This window comes from Nilaparvata lugens, chromosome 12 (assembly GCF_014356525.2).
Source record: "Nilaparvata lugens isolate BPH chromosome 12, ASM1435652v1, whole genome shotgun sequence".
NCBI lineage: Eukaryota > Metazoa > Arthropoda > Insecta > Hemiptera > Delphacidae > Nilaparvata > Nilaparvata lugens.
Genome location: NC_052515.1, coordinates 5,137,732 through 5,164,245, shown reverse-complemented (window position 1 = coordinate 5,164,245; position 26,514 = coordinate 5,137,732). Strand labels below are relative to the sequence as shown.

The 26,514-nt window shown below is 36.6% G+C and overlaps 1 protein-coding gene across 7 annotated transcripts in view; it reads left to right on the top strand.

Moving 5' to 3' along the window:
- LOC111048488 (transcriptional enhancer factor TEF-1) overlaps window positions 1–26,514 on the top strand; it is a 154,647-nt gene that overhangs the window by 21,522 nt on the left and 106,611 nt on the right. For 6 of the 7 annotated variants that reach the window (XM_039438757.1, XM_039438763.1, XM_039438759.1 and 3 more), the window contains exon 2: window positions 18,249–18,306. The exons of the other annotated variant lie outside the window; for it this stretch is intronic. In XM_039438757.1, the coding sequence (XP_039294691.1) occupies window positions 18,297–18,306 (10 nt within the window). In that variant the 5' untranslated portion in view covers window positions 18,249–18,296. The remainder of the gene's footprint in view (window positions 1–18,248; window positions 18,307–26,514) is intronic. 7 annotated transcript variants of the gene reach the window in all.

Below are 26,514 nucleotides of genomic sequence, written 5' to 3'. Positions count from 1 at the left end.
TAGCAGGAAGAGTAGAGGACCCAGATTAGAACCCTGCGGAACGCCTGACGAACTAGTATAGAATTTAGACTGGTTACCACCAAAAGAAACAGATTGAACTCGGTCAGACAGATACGAGGAGATAAGCCCAACACTTGGAATGGAAAATCCAAAGAGTGACAATTTATTGCACAACACCTTGTGGCTCAGAGTGTCAAAAGCTTTAGAAAAATCAGTGTACACAGTATCAACACGCAAACCCCTATCAAGATAGGCTGATACCTCACTTCGGAAATGCAACAAATTGGTGACAGTAGATCTCCCAGGCAAAAACCCATGCTGATGTTCAGTCAGTAATGGCTTAACATGACCAAAGATTTTCTTATAAATACATTTTTCAAAAACTTTAGCAAAACAGTTTATTATAGAAATGGGCCTGTAGTTATTGATAGCTTGTCTACTACCAGCTTTGAAAATTGGAATCACTTTGGCCTGCTTCCACAGATCAGGGAACGTAGATGTCTTTAGTGCTAAATTGAAAATGAATTTAAGTGGTTCCAAAAACAATTCACAGCAACCCTTGACAATATAAGGTGGGATACCATCAGGGCCAACTGATCCTACCCCCTTGAGACCTCTTATGGATAAATAAATATCATCTGACGAGATTGCATCAATGTGAAAAGGAGAGTGATTGATCAGGTTGTCTCGTGCTTCAGTGTTACTGTCACTTTTGCTAAATACAGATGAAAAGTATTCAGCAAAACCATCCGAAATGTCATTGCCAATGAAAACTCTATTATTCCACTTCATCACATTCTCAGTACGTCTCATTTTACGTTTATTGTTAATGTAGGTCCAGAAACCTTTCATATCACCCTTAACGCTCAATTGAACCGAATTTATATAGTTATGATATAACTTTTTGATATGGCTTTTTATGGCTTTTTGTGCAACAGGCACTATGAGTTAGGAAGAAAGTGTGATATTCCATTTTCCTACAGTTACGTTGAAAAGTGGCCATTGCTGCACTGATTACAGAACGCAAAGAATCACTTTTCCGCTCTAGTGCGGGAAAAATTTTTCTGCACTCCAGATTTTCAACATGACAACGCAAAATAGGTAGTAGGTTATATGGAGCAACAGTGCAGCAAAATCAAAATGAACTTGGTAACAGTGACTGCTGTGGCTGCTATAGTGAGCAGAGGTGCAACGAAGCACAACGCGCTAATTATTAGTATTAGATATTATAACCAAGGACAACATTTTTATTCAATTTGACAATAAATTAAGGTTTTTATCAATAAGAGCATCACACACACAAACATTTGATGCATTTCAGGCAATTTTACCCATAATTACCCACTTTTCATATTCAATGGTAACTGTAGGAAAAACTTAATGTGAAATACGTGCGCAAAGTTCCTCTGCTGCACTCAAGAAACCATTCCGCCCTCGCCTACGGCTCGGGCGTAAACGTTTCTTTCGGTGCAGCAAACTGTTACTTTGCGCACTAGTTGCACAAATAACTATTTTATATCTTTAGTTCGTTGTGCGTAAGTCTCGTTGTGTGTTCTCGGCCTATTCATGATATTCTTTACTGTTGACAAGGTAGAAGCCTAGAACCCTCTCTTTGATCAGAACAGCTCGTTAAATGGCAAGGTCCAACACTGTTCTGACAAATCACTAACTTGTAGGTAGAGAGCTATGTAAATGAGTGCAGCTCACATTATATAACCGTAGATTTACCCATATAGAACCCAATATGGCATGAACCCATCTAATGGCAGAATTTAGAAATACATTGACGACCAAGACCAATCACAAGATAGAAGGAGGATGTTCGTAGCTTGTCTGTAGAATAACAACCTAGTTGCCACTGCCATCTACCGGCAGTATACACAAGTACATTATTCGTCGTCCAATCAAAAGAGAGTAGGCGGAGTTTTGAGGTGTGTCATGAAAGATCTATAGTCAGTCTAAGCGATATGAAGACTGCTGGTAGAAGGAGGATATCATTTCAGATAGAATATAATATAATTTATTTATATAATCTTTGATAGAATATATGAATTGGTGGTTCCACACACGAAAGGAGAAGAAACATAAATAGAATTTTCCTACAGTTACGTTGAAAAGTGGCCATTGCTGCACTGATTACAGAACGCAAAGAATCACTTTTCCGCTCTAGTGCGGGAAAAATTTTTCTGCACTCCAGATTTGCAACATGGCAACGCAAAATACTTAGTAGGTTATATGGAGCAACAGTGCAGCAAAATCAAAATGAAGTTGGTAACAGTGACTGCTGTGGCTGCTATAGTGAGCAGAGGTGCAACCAAGCACAACGCGCTAATTATTAGTATTATATATTATAACCAAGGACAACGAGGACTTTAGGATTTTAGGATTAAGGTTTTTATCAATAATAAAATTACACAGAAAAACATTTGATGGATTTCAGGCAATTTTACCCATAATTACCCACTTTTCATATTCAATGGTAACTGTAGGAAAAACTTAATGTGAATACGTGCGCAAAGTTCCTCTGCTGCACTCAAGAAACCATTCCGCCCTCGCCTACGGCTCGGGCGTAAACGTTTCTTTCGGTGCAGCAAACTGTCACTTTGCGCACTAGTTGCACAAATAACTATACTGTGTTATTCTTCTTGAATATTGTGAAGTACGGTTCATCAATTTCAGGGAATTTTGCCAATTTGAGACCAGACTGTACACATAAAATATGGAGGATTCAACGTTTATATGTTTATCATTTCATTTGTATGATAAATTCGTGTAAAATAGAGATTATCTTCAAGATTTCATGAATCAATATCTCTTTTGTTTATTTGGCGGGAAGAATGGTTTTAGTTAAATAATTTGCACTGAGAATTTGACATAGATTAACGTTGATTTGTTTATCATTCCATTTGTATGATAAATTTATGTGAAATAGAGATTATTTTTCAATATTTCATGAATCAATAATTTCTCTTTTGTTTATTTGGCGGGAAGAATTATTTTAGTAAAATAATTTGCACTGAGAATTTGAGAATTTGGCATAGATTCAACTATATTCTGGGATTAAACATTGGATTAATCTGAAATAAATTGGTCTACTTTATGAATTGATGAATGATGTATAACAGCTAGAATAGTTTTTGAGGATTGAAGAAACTGAAACTACATTAGAACTTTTATCAGAATTTGATAAAAAGTCCAGCATTCCAATATTTTTATTTTTGCAAAACTATTGTCTTGTTTTTTCAGGGTAATGTAGCTTGGAAACCTCGTACAAAGCACACAGGCGAGCGAAGTGAGCCTACTGGGTTCCAGTACCTTTAACTGTACTGTATTTAATTTACAGTGGTTACTCTAACAAAGGGCAAAGAGCCTATCAATTACAGATGCACGTGCATTGCATTGCATTTAGATCCAATATTGGCTCTTCTCCCTACTTGACTTTTTTCGCGCGTTTTTTCACTGTTGTTCACTGTAGTAGCCACAGCCAACTAGATTACGACGACGTTGTCACCGTTGTCTATTTGTGGACTAAGCTGGTTTTATTTCCAAGACTTATTTACGCTATTTCTCTTCCACTATTTGTGTTCTTTATTTTTCGGAATCGTCTGGACGTAACTTCTCAATTGACCATTAAATAAGGAGGGTGGCTGGTGTATTTTCTGGGTGATTGCACCAGTAGGAAGACGAAAATTCAGACATTTTTTTCGCGTACAGTGAAATCTACCAATCATGAAATACTCTGCGATTCACAGATGAATCTCACTGGCTGGAGAACTTGCTCAAATACCGCTGAAATGAGTTGAAAATTTAAATTTGATTGGTGAAAGCGTTCGAAAGCTATTGTCCAACATACAAACCCCCAACAACGAGGGTCAAGTCAAAAGTAGGAACTCGCTACGTTTGTTCAATAAATACCCACCAATAAATAATGTATATTGTATGATGCTTTGCTCAAGCTTACACGAGTTTGAGTTGAGGTTTCTTGATTGAATATTCATAAAATTGACACATTAATCTTCATGTTAAAATAGCATTTTAAGCATGTTTATTGTTATTGAATAGAAAAGTGGAAAATTTATAATGCTAATGAATCTTTTTCACACCCATTCGTGATGGTGTTTCTACTACCACATAGGTTTTCTTTTGAGTAGCTATTCTTTATCAAGGTAATATGTTTTTGTATTGTTTTTGTTTTGTAAAGTAATGCTTTTCAATGAGAATTAAAATTATTTCTTATTATTGAGTTGAAAAGAATAATCTACATTGAATAAATTCTGTAGAACTCCACACAAATCAATATGACTTAACATTTACTTAGACCTGTCGATATGAGTTTTTACCGAATCTTTCCAAGTTCAGATAAATGATAAAGCGAAACTATTTGTAAATAACGATAATGTAATCTAAGTACAGCACGGAAAACTCTAATATTTGTTCAATTAACAGTTTTCAAGCAGCTTCTCGAAAAGACTAATGCATGCTGTATGTAACTGAAATTATCACACATTAGTGTTCATTTCGATGAGTTATAGTAATTGGTTTTGCTATCACTGTTGTACCAACAGTTGTTGATAAAAGTTACGTCAACCGAATAACAATAAATCACTATAAAATGACTCATTGCTAGTTACTGACTAAAGAGCGTGGAGACTTGAACAATGAAGTTATTTTGACTGATTCATTTCGTTCAGGTTCTCTTGTATAGCTTTCTCTTTCTTTATTACATTGACGAAAACAATATAGACATTTTCTTATTCTATCGTTGTTATATTGGTCACTACTCACTAAATTAATATTTTGGCAGATTTTTATAGATTGAAACAATTTGAAAACTTATGACAGTCACTTTATTCTTAACACTAGCCGTCAGGCTCGCTTCGCTCGCCATATCCGCCTAGCCAGGGGGCTCCTCCCCCTGGACCCCCGACTGGATCGTCCAAGAATGAGATCAGCAGGCTCGCTTCGCTCGCCTGCATTTTTCATTTGAGCATTTTTATCATATGTTAGGACAATCCAGTCCGGGGGTCCAGACTAAACGTCTGGGTAAACGGATATGGCGAGCGAAGCGAGCCTGACGGCTAGTATTTAATAAAATCAATAATAACAAATGCTCAAAATGAATAAAGACAACAATATCAATCAGTAACTTTCAATAGTTCGCCCATAATAAGGCTACGTTATAATGAACTATTTCATATAATAGTTGACATTAATAATTTATTCTACATACTCCTGTCATGAATTCTTCTAAAGAGTAGAATGGATTTTCAATGAGCCATTTTCTTGAATATCTAGGGAATACAGGCAGGGGAAGGGTACGGAAGGAGGCTGGTAGAAGGTTGAACAATTTTATCCCCACTACTGGAAAACTCGAAAGAGTTTAATTAGATTGTGAAACAAAGTTTATAATAGTTTGGAATATTGTAAATAGGATTATCGTGCACCAATCATTGATTGTTACTACTTGACTGTAGTGACGAGTCTTGAACCAGTAATTAGTGAGTCTCACTGGCTGGAGAACTTGCTCAAATACCGCTGAAATGAGTTGAAAATTTAAATTTGATTGGTGAAAGCGTTCGAAAGCTATTGTCCAACATACAAACCCCCAACAACGAGGGTCAAGTCAAAAGTAGGAACTCGCTACGTTTGTTCAATAAATACCCACCAATAAATAATGTATATTGTATGATGCTTTGCTCAAGCTTACACGAGTTTGAGTTGAGGTTTCTTGATTGAATATTCATAAAATTGACACATTAATCTTCATGTTAAAATAGCATTTTAAGCATGTTTATTGTTATTGAATAGAAAAGTGGAAAATTATAATGCTAATGAATCTTTTTCACACCCATTCGTGATGGTGTTTCTACTACCACATAGGTTTTCTTTTGAGTAGCTATTCTTTATCAAGGTAATATGCTTTTGTATTGTTTTTGTTTTGTAAAGTAATGCTTTTCAATGAGAATTAAAATTATTTCTTATTATTGAGTTGAAAAGAATAATCTACATTGAATAAATTCTGTAGAACTCCACACAAATCAATATGACTTAACATTTACTTAGACCTGTCGATATGAGTTTTTACCGAATCTTTCCAAGTTCAGATAAATGATAAAGCGAAACTATTTGTAAATAACGATAATGTAATCTAAGTACAGCACGGAAAACTCTAATATTTGTTCAATTAACAGTTTTCAAGCAGCTTCTCGAAAAGACTAATGCATGCTGTATGTAACTGAAATTATCACACATTAGTGTTCATTTCGATTGAGTTATAGTAATTGGTTTTGCTATCACTGTTGTACCAACAGTTGTTGATAAAAGTTACGTCAACCGAATAACAATAAATCACTATAAAATGACTCATTGCTAGTTACTGACTAAAGAGCGTGGAGACTTGAACAATGAAGTTATTTTTGACTGATTCATTTCGTTCAGGTTCTCTTGTATAGCTTTCTCTTTCTTTATTACATTGACGAAAACAATATAGACATTTTCTTATTCTATCGTTGTTATATTGGTCACTACTCACTAAATTAATATTTTGGCAGATTTTTATCGATTGAAACAATTTGAAAAAATATGACAGTCACTTTATTCTTAACACTAGCCGTCAGGCTCGCTTCGCTCGCCATATCCGCCTAGCCAGGGGGCTCCTCCCCCTGGACCCCCGACTGGATCGTCCAAGAATGAGATCAGCAGGCTCGCTTCGCTCGCCTGCATTTTTCATTTGAGCATTTTTATCATATGTTAGGACAATCCAGTCGGGGGTCCAGACTAAACGTCTGGGTAAACGGATATGGCGAGCGAAGCGAGCCTGACGGCTAGTAATATAAATATTCCCAGGATTGAAGTAGCAGTGCCCAATCAATTTTTCCGCGATAAATGCATTTAAATCCTCAACTTGGTGCCAACCTAACAAAGTCAACTCAACTTAATGCCATCCTGACAAAATTATTAATTTAGTTGCCAGTTAACAACTGTTTCGAAGAGGTACTCTATCTAGATTATAGTTCTATAGTAACATATGATATGGAAATTTCAATTATAATTAAGAGATTGGGAGAAGAAGAATATACATGCTAAAAGACGAACTTCAAACCCTCAAAAACAACCCTTAGAATTAAAATATCGCCAAAAGATTTCTTAGTGCGCCTCTAAAGGGCCAACTGAACATACCTACCAATTTTGAAGGTTTTTGGTCCGGTAGATTTTTAGTTATGCGAGTGAGTGAGTCAGTCAGTCAGTCAGTCAGTCAGTGAGTGCCATTTTGCTTTTATATATATATATATATATATAGAAGATAGATTAGGTCAAACTTGATGCGGTTTACACAAAAAATGCGTGAAGATTCTATTTCAACTTAATTTTATTGTTTCAATGATTTTATTTGGGTAAAAAATTGTTGCTTGGAGCTGATTGGTAAATAGATAGAGTATTAGCATAGAGTAACGATACTTAGGTTGGTAATTCTATGGTATTAGTAATGAATAAAGCTGGATTCTCACATATCTGTATCAGAACCCGCGTCCGGTTCAGTGAAAATATTTTTTCCTACAGTTACGTTGAAAAGTGTCCATTGCTGCACTGATTACAGAACGCAAAGAATCACTTTTCCGCTCTAGTGCGGGAAAAATTTTTCTGCACTCCAGATTTGCAACATGGCAACGCAAAATACTTAGTAGGTTATATGGAGCAACAGTGCAGCAAAATGAAAATGAAGTTGGTAACAGTGACTGCTGTGGCTGCTATAGTGAGCAGAGCTGCAACCAAGCACAACGCGCTAATTATTATTCATTATATATTATAACCAACGACAACATTTTTATTAAATTTGACAATAAATTAAGGTTTTTATCAATAATAAAATTACACAGAAAAACATTTGATGGATTTCAGGCAATTTTACCCATAATTACCCACTTTTCATATTCAATGGTAACTGTAGGAAAAACTTAATGTGAAATACGTGCGCAAAGTTCCTCTGCTGCACTCAAGAAACCATTCCGCCCTCGCCTACGGCTCGGGCGTAAACGTTTCTTTCGGTGCAGCAAACTGTCACTTTGCGCACTAGTTGCACAAATAACTATTTCTGGGAGTTCTAATGGGACTATTGCCACCCTGCCCGGCCGAGCAGATATGAATAGTCCCATTGTAAATTGAACCTTGAATATCATGGAAACAATATTTTCACTGAATTGGACACTGGCTATTATAATGATAATATGTTGAAATCCAGCTTAAGACTGCAGCTAATTTGAACAATACAAGCACCGCTTGCGTTTCAGATTCAGACTTTAAACTAATCAATTATCAAGTGCAATATAACTTTTCTATACAAGGTAATTCTAAATTTTCAGATTATTTAATTAGAAATTGAACTTGAATACGATAATTTCCATCTGTAGACTGGCTGGCCACTATGGCTTCGTATAAAATGAGCGCTGCTATCCAGAGATTGTCAGTTTGGTGTAAGGGTAAGCATTTCTGACGGCAATTAGGAGGTACTGGGTTCGATTCCCGGGCTTACAAATAATTTTTGAATTGTAGCGCTTATTGAATTTCCATCTAGCTGTTTATCCTGTTGTCAATATTTGCAGTAGCAGAAGTCTTTGGGGTGAATTACAGCATTTAATTTGGATTTTCGTTTAATAATAATGAATACTAATCATAATAATAATGAATACGATAATTTCACAAAGTGTAATTTTTTTGAAAGCGGTTGGCTCCACGGTTGCGCTGATCAGTTATCCCTCAGATAAGTTGAGATTCTTGAGCATAATGGTACCCCCTTATCAGCTTAAAAATTGCGTCCTGGTAGTTTGGAACGTACCTCTAAAGGTATAGGTCCAAACATTTCCCATCATCATCATTATCATTCTTTCAATCAAGCCTGGGGAGTTTGAGAGAAAAGTGAAAATACAACGCTATTTTTGGACGATATCTGAGATTTTAGGAAAATATATTTAGATTGCAATGATCATTTTCTGAATATTGTTGTGATGTGTGCCTGTTCAATAATTTTAATGATTGTAATAAATAACTACAGTGAACATTAAATTGCTGAGAAACAGGCAAAAAATGATTACAATACAAGAGGGGGAAACACAGAGGCTAGCGCTCGTAAAAAGATCAAAGTCTTCCTCGTTTGGTGGATAATTGCGTTCTATTTTTCGGCGGCGCATGGAAAGTGAGGATGAAAATGAAGAATAAGAGCGGAAAGCATTGATGAAATGAGAGATGCAACGGGAAGAATAGGAGGAGTGAGATAATGTCCAGGGAAAACATAGGAGGGTAGCCTACACTTTCGTCAAAGAGAAACTTTGCAAACTTTTTCCGATGCCGGTTTTTCGGCCAGCTAACCTCACTGTTCGCTCTCGAAATATTGAAACGCGTGTTCGACTGGGGATGAATGCAAGACCCACCAAGTTTCCTTTTTCGGCAGCGAAAAAAAACTAAAACGTCCAGTTGCAGCTCAATAGAAACACGGAAGCTTTATCCAAAAGGGGGTTCTTCATCCTGCTCTCCTACTCGAGAGTGAAGGCGAGTTTCCCAAAAAGCCCGAGCTCAAACTCTCCTACTGTTCCCCCTCCCTTGATTCACTTCACAACAGTCAGCATTGGAGGTGAATCCTCTATAGGAAGCTCTCTTGTTTCGAGAGGAGTTCAGCTGGTAGAAATATAATTATTGTTTTTTTGTTTTTTATTGGGTCTGCTACAAAAGCCGATGAGAGTGATTCTATTTTTTGTGTGTTGTTTTGTTAGTGAGCTTTTCGCAAACATTTCATTTGTGCGCCCAATAGCCGACTAGCATGTGATTCCTATGGGAGCATCTCTCAATGGTAGGAGGTTGCAGAAACACCCTTAAATTATAGAGCTGTTTGTTCCAGAGAATATAGAATGTTACATTCTATAGCCTACTCTCTGCTTTGTATACTCATCCGTGTATGTTCTTACCTATGTCAGTTACATGTATATTGTGGTTGATGGCACGATACATACCTACTCTAGAGGCATACTTCACAATCATATTATATGATTATAATGATCATACTCCTTCCATTGTTTTCATATTCATAAAATATTTATATATTTGTTTATAACTGGTTATTTACCAACAGATTTCGAAGCAAAATAGAATCGAAAATTATTCATCAAGAGTATCAAGCAAGGTTTGATATTTTAATCTATTACTTACTATTTTGTTGTTTATGTTTTTTATCTCAATATTAATATTTCTATTTGAAGGCTAAACTTTTATCGTGTTGGAAATAGTGAATTTCTAGTGAAATTAAATTTTTATTCACAAAAACACATTAAAGATGAAAATCATTAAGATTCATAGTAATTGAATCTTATATTCTCTCAACAAACGTGAATTGAAAAACTTTTTTCCTACAGTTACGTTGAAAAGTGGCCATTGCTGCACTGATTACAGAACGCAAAGAATCACTTTTCCGCTCTAGTGCGGGAAAAATTTTTCTGCACTCCAGATTTGCAACATGGCAACGCAAAATACTTAGTAGGTTATATGGAGCAACAGTGCAGCAAAATCAAAATGAAGTTGGTAACAGTGACTGCTGTGGCTGCTATAGTGAGCAGACGTGCAACGAAGCAACGAAGCTAATTATTACATTATATATTATAACCAAGGACAACATTTTTATTCGATTTGACAATAAATTAAGGTTTTTATCAATAATAAAATTACACAGAAAAACATTTGATTCATTTCAGGCAATTTTACCCATAATTACCCACTTTTCATATTCAATAGTAACTGTAGGAAAAACTTAATGTGAAATACGTGCGCAAAGTTCCTCTGCTGCACTCAAGAAATCATTCCGCCCTCGCCTACGGCTCGGGCGTAAACGTTTCTTTCGGTGCAGCAAACTGACACTTTGCGCACTAGTTGCACAAATAACTATTGAAATGAGGTAGAAACGGACTGCTTGATTGCAGTCCATTGATTGTTCATAATCTGATAGATGAATATTATTCTAAACGCATTCAAATTCTACATTTTGTTCAATATATCCTGTGACTGTTTCACAATCCATCCTTAGTATTTTTAAATTTTTGTACCATATATACAAACAATTCTTCCAAGTACTAATCTCCCAAATTTCCATCTTATTTCGTGAACTGCACCACTCTATTCCAACAATCACAAACATAATTCATCCGTACATTCCAACTGTTATACTGTTAACGCGCCACCAATTGAAAGGAGAGGGATGACCACAACATCATCATCCAATCCTTCTTGTTTCCCCTTGCCTTACAACCAACACCACATCCCCCCTCCTGACAGCACCACGAAATGACCAAACACGAAAACTATCCAGATCGGACCAGGGTTGGTAGTCGACGTTGCCTCGTTGCCAGGGTAGGCATCTATGGTGAGCTGTCAGTATTACCCATAAACAGTAACTTAGCTTCCCGTTCAACCTATGCTGACAGTTTCACTATTGAAGCAGCATATCATCGATACACGGATAGATGCAGTATTCGTTTTATGGGAAACGTAGTTGTTGTTTATGGGGAGAAGTGACAGTTGAAAGTGAATCGCCCTATTGGGCCAGCATATCATCGATGCACAGTCATATGTCAGTATTGGTGGAATGGGAAACATGTTGTTGTTATTTATAGGCGACGATGACAGCTTAAAGTGAGTCGATACACGCACAGATTCCGAAAGCGTTGAAATGCAAGCGATCATTGTAACGTCCCCGGAAACGTACTACTGTACGTAACTGGTCAGTAGTGGACGTTGCGAATATTTGTGGAATCCTCCGGAATAATTCTCGGTTGGGGTTATTATGGGTATGCCAAACCCGCGGGCAACTCCCCCCCCCACCCGTTCAGGGGTCCCAAAAAACCCCTAGCCGGAATTCGCAGCCGGCAATTACCCGTGTTTACGTATGGCATTTCGGCGCGAATACTCTTGTGCACTATGTTTAGCTGGTGTCTCCTCAGCCCCCACCCCATCTACTCTTGGTTACACATACTCTTGTACTGTGTGTAACCATCCCCCCCCCACCATGAGGCACACATCATCATATTCATGATTTCAAAGTGATGATGACTGCACGCATGGACCGTTCATCAACTACCATAACTCTATCTGCCTCTGCCTTCCCCTCTCTCTCGACTTTGATATGATGTGTTGTCCGCTACACTATTGTCCGAATATTTGTGCATTAGATGCTGTGCTGTGAAGTATGTGTTATGGAAGTAGTGGTCTACATGTATGTGTTATGTAGGGGAGGAGGGGGTGTCAGGCTTAAGAAATGAGCAGTTGGTATATGTGAATGTGAGGATATATCTTTCCAAATGTCAGCATTGCTAGAATGGGGAGCGTTTGTATTGTTTATTGAGAATGCTGTCAGTTTGAACGGAATCCTACCAGTAACTGATGAGTTTATCACAGTCAGTGTGAGTTTATCATCCTTTCTGTGGGTCTAATCTCATACAGTGTCTCTGTTATGCTGGAATGGAGATGAATTTGAAGATGTGAATTTCTTGGTCTATGAAGAACTGAGTTATCAATGTTTAAAAAGTACCTATGTAATATACAGTTGAATATAATAATTAACGGGTAACGGGTATTTTGTAAATAATTAATTCGAATATTAATTTAATTTAATTTTAATCTTGCACTTTTACAACAGTACTCACGGTTTTCTTGTTTGACGGACGCGTTTCGTGGCACTGATCAACATCCTTAATAATATCAACAGTTCAAGAAATTGATAAAAATACTTAAACTCCTCATGGAATAGTATATTTCGCACCTAGAGCAGAAAATTAGATTTTTCCAGCTCGAAATCGGTTTTCAAGTCCGAGGCCGTAGGCCGAGGACTAGAAAAGATTGAGAGCTGGAAAAACATTTTTGCCCGTGGTGCGAACGATATTTTTCGCCACACTACAGGTATTGCTGACAAAATAAATAAAGAATACAAAATAAAGAATACTCGTTAAGCTATCGTACCTATCTCTTGATTTTAGTGGTAGAAGATTTGCAGTCAGGATTTCAGATTCTTTTAAAATTTCACTTGGAATACCACAGTCATCTTCAAGCATTTTTGAAAATTCGGAATGCACTAATCAACAATAAATAATTGAATAAAACTGGTTGCGAAGCGAATTAGTTTGATTCGAAACTGGAACTGAAATCATGGCTACTTCAGCTGATGATGAAAGTGGCCACTCGCCCGATCTAGCGGATGACTTATTAACTACTTCCATGAGCGGCTGGAAAGAGACAACTTTCTGACCTAGCCCGGAAAAGAAACCCTTTTCTGACGTCGTCTGCAAACAAGGTCTTTCAGATCTACGTAGGGACTGGAAAACAGCTGCTTTCTGTGCAGTGTGGCGAAAATGATGTTTCAGTTTCCCATGAACTGAAAGTGAATACCGTGAATTGAAGACATCTCATGGTTCGAAACAGTTGAGTAGGCAATTTAATCGAAAATTTGTTGCAGAACTGAAGAAAAATTATAGTTTTGCAATTTAAAAAAGGTTTAGGGTTTATAGTGTTTGATAGTGAAATTTGAAAATCTAGTTATCTTCGTATCTTTCTTCTTCGTCTTTCTGCACTGTTTCTTCCTTTATTGCAAGGACAATAATTATAGAAGCTTGCAGACGGTTGGCGACAAGTTGGGTTTGATTTAATGGCGGCAAAGTTCAAACAGAGCTGCTAAGCGGTCCTCAGAAAGGACTTTGCTGACTTCTAAATGCCTTCTGCATTCCTTCTGAATTCTCCGGGTCTGCATACCGATGAGAAAAATAATCGGATAAACAGTTGAGGAAGAAAGAGAGGAAAAAAGTCGAGAGAGAGAGTGAGTGTGTGTGTGAGAGAGGGGGAGTAATATCGTGGTGAAAAAGAGGAGAAGGTTGGAGAAAAATGTAGTGGTGGTGGTACAAGAGTGTAGTGGTAAATAACAGGTGTTAGTGAAAGAAGGATAAAACATGGATAAGTGAAATGAAAAATTAACTGGAGTTGTAGGAAGTGGTGGAGAAAGAGAGGAGAAGAAACTTAAGAGGAGACGGGAGAGTATTAAAGAAGTATAAGTGATAAGGAAAAACATGAAAGACATATGATTAAGATGAAAATAAAAGTTAAGAAATAGGGGGTTGAAAAAATGGCGTAGTTCCTTTATTCACATCACATGTTGGTGTGGATACCAAATCATAATGGAAGAGAAAAATTATCGACCGAGAGAAGTGAGGTCTAAGATTCAAGTCGACTCAGTTCACAGAGTGAACTCAACTGCGTGAGGTCTACTGTTCACAGAGCTACTAGTAGTATGGCGGTAGAGAAAGTTAGGGAGGACGAAGTAAGGGAATAGATGAGGGCATAGTAGGCCTATACAAAGAGTAATAGGGGAAATCTCGGCTGATAGAAAAATAATGAGTTGTATATAGAGAAATTGAGGGAAAAGATTGAGGGATGAGGAAAAAAAGTAAACTTTTGTGAAAAGAAAAACTTTTGTGAATTTCCTTCTTTCTATTTTTTCTTCTTCTTTTTCATACTTTTCAGTTGATTTTCTTATTCAACAAACTTTGTAAAGTTATTTTTTAGTTTATACTTTCTTGTTTTTATTACATTACATATTGTCTTTTTCTTTATTTATTTCGAACTTCGAATGTCATAAAAATTCCTAGTACACTTTCCTAATTATGTTCTTAATATTGTTTTTTTGTTTGGGCACCCGCCGAAAAACCTACAGGTTTGGCAGGACCCTAAATTGTTTTTTTTGAAATTGTGAATAAAATTTGATTTGATTTGATTTGATTTGAAAGAGGAGAAAGTAAGGTATAGGAAGAAGTTGAATGAAAATGCAGATGTAGGTGTAGATAAGGAAATAGATAATAAAGAGAAAAAGGTTGGACACAAATCTGTGGTAGACAAGTTAATAATGCAGTAAAGAAGGGGTTGATAACAGATTAATGATGAAATAGGAGAAGAGACAGAGTGCATCGGAAATTAGTGTAGTGGATGAATTTGAATGAAGCGAATAGGAGGAACAAATGGGTTATAGAGGAAGGTTAGGAGAGTGGCGAAGAAGAAGAAGAAGAAGAATCAGCCGATGTTCATGAGGAAGAAAAGAGGAAGCGAGAGCGAAATTAAGTGGAGAAACGAAGAAATAAAATGCAAATACTGGAGGGATTGCTGATCAATTCAATCTGGGAACGCCGAAGCCCAAGAAACCTCTGGCATGGACTAGAGCGGATAATTTATTGAGGTGTTGGCTAGGAGAATAGGTAATATAAGTTAGTGAGACTCACTTCAAACTGACAGCATTTCGAATAAATAACATCAACACTTCCCATTCAACCAATGCTGACAGTACAGAGTGAATCGAAGTAGAAACAACGTGAGTTTCAACCTTGTTGGTATCTTCTCATGCCGATTCTCTTGAGTATATTCTTGTCTTTAGTTTTATCAAAGTCTTTTAAACCACACATCATATGCGTGGTCAGGACCTACTTCTTTTTTTGTGAGAGGGGTTGCTCCAGAATAGAATTCCAAACTATTTGTCAGGATACAATTATTCCAGAGGAATGTCCGATTTCGTCGAATAGTTTTCAATCTGAATGTGTATCTACATTCACAAGTATACAGATCGATTTACCATTAAGCCTAGCGTTGACGGAACATGGGTAGAAATGTGGAACTTTCATTGTTAGTTCAATTTCTTTCACACACAATACAAGTTTGATACATATTAACAAAATAATACATGCAAACATCATCTATGTTTATAGGAAGGAGTCCATCTATGTTTAAGGAGTAGCCTACAAGGTAAAATCATTGTAATTTACCTTGTAACCAAGGTGAAGTTCATTTTTTGTTTAAAAGCTTATACTCTTTCACTTGAGTCAAGTAGGTTTCCATCAACGTCTTTGCATAAATATACGATACAGAAATGTTCTACGATTTGAACTGAATCCTGAAATTTAGTAGGCCTAGATTTTTTTAGCTTCTCTCGTTTCAATACGTACCTATTAGATTCAAGTAATCCTTGAGCAGAGTTCTCCAATAGAAATATAAATAAGAAATATATGAATTATCTTCTTCTCAAGCCATAGTATTATAGAAGAGGGGAGAACTACAAAAACAGGGGTCCAAAAAATGTATACACAATTCACATTGAATGTTAATTGACCGAGCGAAGTGAGGTCTAAGATTCAAGTCGACGGTTTGGCATTTCTCTTAATGTTTAAATGTTCATATGTTGCGCATTTACGGCGAAACGCGGTAATAGATTTTCATGAAATTTGACAGGTATGTTCCTTTCTAAATTGCGCGTCGACATAAATACAAGGTTTTTGGAAATTTTGCATCTCAAGGAGAATATAAAAGGAAAAAGGAGCCTCCTTCATACGCCAATATTAGAGTAAAAATCAGACTATAGAATTATTCAACATAAATCAGCTGACAAGTGATTACACAGATGTGTTGAGAAGCCAGTCTATTGCTGTATTTCCATAAGGTCTATAGTTTCAATCAGGTACTTGTGGATGAGAATACTGCGTGAGGTCCACTGTTCACAGAACTACTAGTATAGAAGAGGGGAGAACTACAAAAACAGGGGTCCAAAAAATGTATACACAATTCACATTGAATGTTAATAACTCAAAATAACTTACAAATATGAATCTTATTATTAGTATTGTAGTTTTGTTAACACATTTAATTGTACTGTAAGAACGTTTTAAAATATTAGTCGAAAATATAACGCAGTGGCTTCAGCTGTAAAATTATATTTGAAATGAAGATATCCACTGTATGTACATATTTTTCTGGGCCCATCTGTTATACGAGTAAAATACATCTTTTTCCGATTTGTATGATGCCACAATTGAGAGATAAACATTTTCAGTTTACTGTTTTCTGTCTAGCGTAGACTAGATGTTGAGTAGCAGGATTAGACGAGTGTTAGAAGTGGGAATAACAGAAGTCGGATTTATTTTTGGCTGCGGTGTTGTGGTGCTGTGCCATGCATGCATGCATCCAGTAGCCGTATCATGAGAGGGGCGTCATTAGATTTCTAGATGTGTGGTGGTCTATCACACACACACTCTCACACACGTCTAAATACTCTGAAATTCTAGCCGGGCAGTAGCCAATTGAGTTTGGTTTGTTCTTTGGAAAATGGAACATCTTGTCTGTAAACTTTAATAAGATATGTGTGTCACAAATATTAACGCTGAAATATTTTGTTCTTTGGAAAAATGGAACATCTTATCTGTACACTTCAGTAAGATTTATGTTACGCACAAATATTGCAGATTCATATTGACCAATGAATTTATATGGTTCTCGTTCAACTGAAAACTCAGAAATACTAGACAGTCGTAAGCAAATTGAGTTTGTATTTTCTTTTAAAAAGATGAAGCCGGTGCAGGCAGCCGAGATGAAATTTCTCCGAAGAATCAATTCAAGGTATGTGACAAAGGAGATCATTCTAGGAATGAAGATATTAGGAAAGAATTGAATATCTGCAGCATGAATGAAAGAGTTACGGAGAATCGGCATCAATGGAGGAAGCATTTTCAGAGAATGTCAGCTGAAACAATATCGTTTTGAGTTTATATTATCAGCGAGTACGCAAAAGAGATGTTGACAGACCACGCAAGCGGTAGCAATAATAGGATTTTTTATGTTTATTCGAATAATTGGCTAGATGTGAGTCGGAACAGGTTGCAGCCAAATCCTTATTTGTGAGAAGAAGAAGAAGAAGATGAAGCTTCTAGGTCCTTTTTATGGAACTCTTTATAAAACGTGAAATACCATATTTCAAATGCGCAAGATCATGAACAAGAATCAACTATTTATATTTTATCAGATATACCGGATAACTTGAACACCTACTATAAAAGGCGGTGGAAAAATAAAAGTGGCAACTATGCCGTCCTATAATTTCACTGGCTATGAAATAATGTAAACATGATATAATGTATAATACTTGTAGGAAGCTTGAGTGGAGTGTGAAATTATCTGTGGTAAAGTGGGGTTCATCATAAAACTGTCAACTGAATAAGAAGCATTTATATTAACGTTATTTTTGACAGTTTAAAGAGACAGATTCATTAAAATCTAATTATTATACATACCTCTCTTTACACAGTCAGAAATTCCAGTTATTAGATCTTGCTGAATTGATAAGAAGGATTGAATTGAATATTCAGCTGTGCTAACTCTCATTTTTCTAATTGTGTTTGTTTAAATTGTTTCAGGTGAGTTGACGTTGAGTTGTGGGGGCAGTTGAGTTGCAGTTGAGTGTGATGCCAACAGGTAATATTGTCAGTTTCAAAATATGTTTCACTATTTTTCATCTAGCACAATATTCTACTTTTTACCAAGTATATCAACTCTCACACATTATTCTAATTTGTTCACAAACTTACGAAAACATCTTCTTAGTTTGGAATATTTTCCTATACCTGTCCGATATTCTAGTAGCTTATTTTTGGAGATTTTCGTCACGTTTCTCTTGAATTCTTCAACATTGTTTGGTCTCTCTGGACTAACTCATATTCATGCATTAGGTCTAAAACATTACAATATTAGAAAAAAACAGGCGCTTGTCCAAAACTTCTTCTCTTCCTAAATTTAGTTTCTTTTTATATACATAATATTATTATGCTGTTATTTTAAGAATAGTCGAAAATACCTAAATTAGTCTTGGAATTGTTTACTCTTCCCTATTCAAAGCAAAATACACTCTGATTCTGCATAATTACATTAGCATAAAGGTTTATTTATGGTATTACTAAGATATTTGAATTGAAAGATATTTGGCTACTTTACTACTTATCTACTTCAGCATTGTATATTCTGATTCAATATCCTACTGGGCTTGACCTCAAACCATCTTTAGAATTTTTGTGAGGCTTCATAAGGTTATTATTAAACTGTAGGAACCTTCATAGTAGAGGTCCTCGAGATAATATGATCTCATAAGGTCTTTTGAGTTTAATTTGATTTCAATTTTTACGCAAAATCTACTCCTTGAAAGAGATTATGAAATATATAGGTTCTTTCAACAGTCGATCTGTTTGAATTGATGAGGTCTTTGAATTTCAGTTTTATAGACTACAAAATTTTCTGAGGTCCTCGAGATAATATGATCTCATAAGGTCTTTTGAGTTTAATTTGATTTCAATTTTTACGCAAAATCTACTCCTTGAAAGAGATTATGAAATATATAGGTTCTTTCAACAGTCGATCTGTTTGAATTGATGAGGTCTTTGAATTTCAGTTTTATAGACTACAAAATTTTCTGCTTCCAAGAGGTTATGAAATATATTGGATTGTTTTTCCAACAATCGATAAGGTTGGATTGATTGAGAAAACTTGTTTTAAGGGCTATTAGGGTATTTTACCTAATACAATCATGATGTGTAATTTATTTATTTATTTATTGGATAGAGCAAACAATACAATAGTTCGAAAAAGAAAAAAACAAACTATTGCCCAAAACTTCTTCAATTTCCTAATTTTGTCTCAAATTGTAATGTGATGTTCTCTCTTGTTACCTCAATAAACAGTCCAGTATACATTCTGATTATGCCAATGATTCCGTAATATGAGCATGATCAATTGAATTTATTTTTTCCTACAGTTACGTTGAAAAGTGGCCATTGCTGCACTGATTACAGAACGCAAAGAATCACTTTTCCGCTCTAGTGCGGGAAAAATTTTTCTGCACTCCAGATTTGCAACATGGCAACGCAAAATACTTAGTAGGTTATATGGAGCAACAGTGCAGCAAAATCAAAATGAAGTTGGTAACAGTGACTGCTGTGGCTGCTATAGTGAGCAGAGGTGCAACCAAGCACAACGCGCTAATTATTATTCATTATATATTATAACCAAGGACAGCGAGGACTTTAGGATCTTAGGATTAAGGTTTTTAACAATAATAAAATCATACAGAAAAGCATTTGATGGATTTCAGGCAATTTTACCCATAATTACCCACTTTTCATATTCAATGGTAACTGTAGGAAAAACTTAATGTGAAATACGTGCGCAAAGTTCCTCTGCTGCACTCAAGAAACCATTCCGCCCTCGCCTACGGCTCGGGCGTAAACGTTTCTTTCGGTGCAGCAAACTGTCACTTTGCGCACTAGTTGCACAAATAACTATTTTAGTCTTGTCCATTTAGCTGAGAAAACCGATTTTTTATGTACATCGAACCCTTATTATCCCTTCACAGTGACATAACTTTCAGTGAGTTTATACCGTAGTTTAAAAGCATACAATTTATAAGAACTTTTTAAAAATTAATGGCGGTACTAGCTCGCGGCTTGGTGTTGATTGAAAAATTAATATAAGTATATAAATATATAAGTGTATAGAATATAAGTCTGTATAATAAGGCTGTGGCAAATGAATGGGTGTTTGGCACGAGTAAGACCTATTAATACGAGTATTCATTGACAAATAAATTCGCAGTATAACATATTGGAGGGCTTCTCCGGATACGGACCTAGCTATCTCACAAAGCACAATGCCAAGGGATTATTACATTCGGCATAATAATGTAGTCACACAAAACCCAACCCCCCACCCAACCCTTTCACACCAATATCAATGTCATGCAGACCAGCGTCTTGGTGTGTCTGCGTTGTCATGGTAACGGCCATTCTTGTTTTCTCTCTCTCAACATGACTGATACATTTCCCCTCTTTCTCTTTCCATGTCTTTTCACCACCTCTCTCCATTCTTTTCTTTCACACACCCTCAACCGCGCTGGTCAAGTAGAAAGGATTTTCTTGGAGGTTCTTTTCTAAGGTCATTCTTATTTTCCAACGGTTCTTGGCAATACATATTGATTGCTAGTATCGTACCATTGAATATGAAAAGTGGGTAATTATGGGTAAAATTGCCTGAAATGCATCAAATGTTTTTCTGTATAATTTTATTATTGATAAAAACCTTAATCCTAAAATCTTAAAGTCCTCGTTGTCGTTGGTTATAATATATAATAGTAATAATTAGCGCGTTGTGCTTGGTTGCACCTCTGCTCACTATAGCAGCCACAGCAGTCACTGTTACCAACTTCATTTTGATTTTGCTGCACTGTTGCTCCATATAACTACTAAGTATTTTGCGTTGCCATGTTGCAAATCTGGAGTGCAGAAAAATTTTTCCCGCACTAGAGCGGAAAAGTGATTCTTTGCGTTCTGTAATCAGTGCAGCAATGGACACTTTTCAACGTAACTGTAGGAAAAATATTGTAACGTACAGGAATAAAGAACTCCAATCTAATCTCTCTCTGTTAATCATTCTCTGTCTCTCTCTCTCTCACCGGTTATGTTTTAATGGAAAGAATGTAGTTTCATATTATTTTCCAAGAATCGACAGTTATTTGTTTCCATTCATGTACTGCAGTTAAATTACAATATTGTATTATCGATATTCAAATTACATCCAATGTTCGTTCTGATTAATATTTGTCTATACTTTGTAAAATTCGTTGAATAATTTTGAGTATTTAAGCTATAGAGTAATTTATTTAAATTAGTGTATAAGCCAGAATATATTGTAACTCGCACGAATAAAGAACTTTAATCTAATCTCTCTCTCTCCCTCCCACTCACATTTTCTCTCTCTCTCTCTCACTGTCTGGCTCTCATTCTCTCCTTATGTCTCTCTCTTTCTGGCTCTCTCTCTCATTCTCTCCTTATCTCTCTCTCACTCTCTTCCTCATTCTCTCTCTCTCTCTCTCTCTCTCTCTTCCTCTCTCGTGTCTGGTGTGTAGGTTTTAAGTTGCAGGTGATGTGTGGGAGGTTGCTATAGGGGTGGGAGTGAGGGTGGCGGGCAGTAGGGAAAACGCAATAAAGTGACCAAATGGACTGGGGGCTGACAACGCGTGACGACTGGACTTGCCGCCCCCGGGGGTGGGCTCACATCTCTCACAAGCTCAATGCCGCCTCCACGAGAGGCAAGCGATATCTGTTTTGTTGACTCCTTACTCTATCTCTCTTATCTATTTCTCTTACCTTTTCTTCTTCGTATCTGTTTCTTACCCGTTTCTATTTTTCTCCTCCCACTCCTGTTTCCACTTTTCCTTCCCCTCTATCTTGTAATTTCCTTTCCCTTTTCATCTCATTCCACACCCATGTCTCTTTGTTGTGCCATCTTCATCTTCTTCCACTCATATTTTGTGTCGAACCCTCTTCCCCTCTCCCACCCACCTCACACATCTCCTTCCTTCTTTCTCAATCTTTCTCTTCTCCCTTTCCCAAGTTTTTTTCATATCATTCTATACTCCTTCCTATCTCTTTGTCTTGTGAACTTTCTCTTCCTCCATAAGATGAGAGAAGTGAATAGAAAATGGATGCTGTTTTTCTTTATAGTCTTTGGGTCATGCATTTCCCTTTTTCTTTCACTCTCCATTCTTCCTTAAATCTTCCCAATACACTTATTTCTTTCCTTGCTGTCTCCTTCTCACGTTTTCCATCTCATTTTACACTCCTCTGTCGTACCATCCCCTTTTACTCTCAGTGTATACCCTCTCCTTTTCTTCTCCCTATCGTTCCTATTTCCTCTAACTCTCTCTTCTCAACTTCTTCATTTTTCCTCTCCATTTCACCATCTTCCTTCTCAATTTGTTTTGTCCGTATAGCATAAAAAGATATCTTATGGAATAAGTCATTTATGTTCCAAATTTCAAGCTGATTTTTTGATAACTTAAGCTGATGACTGTTGACCGCTGTGTATTATTACTGTTTCAATCTATTCTATCCTCTTGTTTTTTTTCTATGATTTTCTCTTGTTTTCTTCGTTCGGTAGCAGTTTTTCTTCCCTATCTTTCGCATTATTCTATAGTTTCTGTTCTTTCCTTAGGCTTCTGTAGACCTGTAACTATTTCCTCTGTTCCATTCACCCTATTTTCTCACTCATTCTCACCTCTTCTCTCGTCTTTGGGTCAATCTCTTCATTTCATGAATCACCAATCAATCAAATTGATTTCTCCATCAATTTTTTACTTCTCTTTCCTTTATTTCCTATACATTTTCTCATTCGTCCTTGTCTCTCATTTCCCTCCCTTCTGGTCTTTTCTCCTGCTTCTATCCGATTTCTTCTCTCATTTTTCTACTATATTTATTTCTCTGTTATCGCTCTCCGATTTACGGTAAGCTCTCTATATGAATCTCTATATGTGTTTCCCATTACCTCCTGTGACTTTTCATTCTCCTGTCCCGTTTTTCTCACGTCCTTTATCTTCCTCACTCTGTCTATTAAGCTCTCTAACTCACCACCTCTTTTTCTTTTCCTCTCTCCGAGTTTTCTTATCTGCTCCTCCTCTTTTTCCATCCCTGTCTTTCTCTTCCTCATCCTCTCACCATATTTTGTTCCTCTTCCTCTCGTCACCTATATCCTTCTTTCTATCTATAACAACGAATCTGTCTCTCTCTCTCTTCCTTATCCTCATCCTCTCACCACCTCTTCCACTTTTCCTCTTCTTCTCCGACATCTATCCTTGAGTTCTTATTGTATCATTAAGCCTTTACCTTGTGTCTTCATCTCTCTTTCATTCTATTATTGTTGTTTGTTTCCCGCTGTCCTGTGTGAGTGAGAGAGTGAAGAGCGCGGACTTCGCGATATTGATTAAAGCTCTCTTTCCCTCTCTCTCTCTCTCTCTCTCTCTCTCTCTCTCTCTCTCTCTCTCTGGAGCCGCCTAAGAGAGAGTGGATGCGTGGCTGATGGATAAGGGTGAGGGGGAGGAAGATATGTGCTTTGTATTGTGTGCTGTCTTCGGTTGAGGACGGTTCTGTCACTGTGTACTCTCCGAGAGGTCACCCAAGTCTTATTGGATACTTGGCGACAATTCAGTGAGATTTACTTCAAACTGTCAGCCTTAGCTTAATGAGAATCATTGATGAGGAATACATTGTAGATTGTACAAGATTATAGATAATAGATTGTACAAGTCTGATGGAGACAATTTGATGTGTCGTGCAATTACAGACCAAATTAAGGAAAATCAACAAAATCCAATTTGGATTATGAATTAATTCAGTACAATCCGATTGTACAAGTCTGATGGAGACAATTTGATGTGTCGTGCAATTACAGACCAAATTAAGGAAAATCAACAAAATCCAATTGGATTATGAATTAATTCAGTACAATCCGATTGTACAAGTCTGATGGAGACAATTTGATTTGACGATTGTCGTCCACATACGGACCAAATTGTGGAAAACTCAACATAACAATTTAATTTGTATTATCAACTAGCAGGTAACCCGTGCTCCGCAATGGTCTATTTTGAAACTTGACAAACTGAAAACTTGACGGAATGAAATTTTGTAGAATTGAAAATAGGCCTACAACCATCCTCTGTTAATTAAGAATCTATATGCAAAATTTCAAGTTAATCAGTCCAGTAGTAGTTGAGACGTAATGATGCGTCAAACATAAGTCTTTGGAAGTACGCAGTCTTTGGGATAAAATCAGTTACATCAGCTCTGATGCTCTCTCTTATTTTTAGAAATATATTTTCTCCCCCTGTATTATAGATAAAGAAAGGTGATTTCCCCCATGCCTATTATTAACTAAGCCTATTATTATAGATATATAACTCACTTATATTTTCTTTGGTTTTTTTCTCTCTGAAATTTACATGATTGTGTATGTAACACTTATATTCAGTGTAGCTTTTACCTTATTATAGTTTAGATTATAGATTGAACAAGAATATTATGGAGACAATTTTATTTGTCGATTGTCGTTCAAATACAGACCAAATTGAGGAAAGATCAACATTAAAAAGAAAATCAACTTATGTTACTTTTTACCCACATCTCATAGGGGCCAGTATCTTGAAAGCCATTAATCTCCGTGAATAGAGGAAGTTGATGAGGGAATTTTTAAATGTTCCGAAAAGAAGGTAAAAGTCTTATTAGGGCTCAAAATATTTACTTTTTTTAAATATTGTAGCGATTTGAGAATGTAGCATAGCTGGTGGACGAAACTTTGGATGATGAAGTTGACAAAAGTGAAGGTAAAGGCAACCATCTGATAAACCTGCATCACTATTATAAGATTCACTTTCAAATGTCAGTGTTCCTTATAAATAAAAGCAACGCTTCCTATTTTAACCAATGCTGACAGTTGAAGGTAAATCTCATTGTATCAAGATTCACAGGAAAGCTACGAAATATTCATTAAGAGGCAAAAAAATCCACCTTCGAAATAAAACAAGAGAATTCCAATCCTTTTCGAATCAAGTTCGAAATTCCTTTCGGGGAAACCCTTCTTACCTCACTGAACCTCTTCACCGACCCGAAATTAACCAAAATGACAGATGACAATTCAATCAACCTTCATCCCCCTCAACCCCGCGCGCCATCAACCCTCCAAACGAAGAGATTAAAAAGAAAATTCTTGAAAAAGGGAAGAGGACGAACATCGTATGGAATTCGAAACATTCAAAACGTCGTGGGGTGGTGGGGGTGAAATCTGGTAGGGTGGTTGGGGGGGATGATATACCAAAAGGAAAACGGGGGGTTGAACATTAGAATGCTGCTTCCAAGATGAGGGAATAGAGTATAGGTAAGGGCTGAAAAACGAATAGGTGAGACAAGAGAGAGAGAGAGAGAGAGAGAGAGAGAGTGAGTGAGAGGATATTATTGAGAAAAAGAAAGAAAATGCAATAATTAGAAAGTAAAAGAAGAAGAAGAACAAAAATTAAGAAGATGGAGAAGAATGAGAAGTGGAAGAAAATAGACTGAAGAAGAACAACAAACAGAGAAAACGATAATGAGAGGATCAAGAATCCTATAAGAAATGATTGAGAGAAAGAAAGATGATGGTGTATTGAAGGGATGAATTGGAACAGGTGGTACGAAAATGGGGAAGTGAATGAGGAGGAGGAAGAATTTGAAAACAGGGAAACTTGTTTGATAATAGGGGTATAGAAAAGCAAATGAGAAGGAGGAGTTTAATAATTGGGAAAAAATAATTAACGGATTATTGAAAATGAAGAGAGATGAGGCAGGGTGAGAAGAAAAGCCATCAGAATGGTTGAAGGTAGAGGAAAGAGAAGTATGTAGATTAGCAAAATAATGAGAAGAGGAAGAAAAGAGAGGTTCGAGAAAAAATTGAAGGTGAATTGTGTGTGAGAGAGAGAGTGACGCAAAAAAATAGGTGCATGTGGTGAAGAGGAGATTTGCAAATATGAAAAATATCAAAGACGAATTGTGAAGGAGGTGGTGTCAGGAAGAAGAAGAGAAAGAAGAAGAATTCTTGAACAACGAGGAGGAGGAAAAGAAGAAAGAGAAAGATCAGAAATGATGAAAAATGAAGGGGCGATGGAAGAAAAAGAAGAAATGAGAGAGAACTCAGAAAAAAGGGCCGATACTGAAAACACGCCTTCCTTACATTTCCTCCGATCTGTTGTTATCATGATTATTATTTTATTACCTAATAAAGGGTAGCTTTTCGTAACCGTGGCGGTGTGAGGGGAAGACGAAGGGGTTGTTC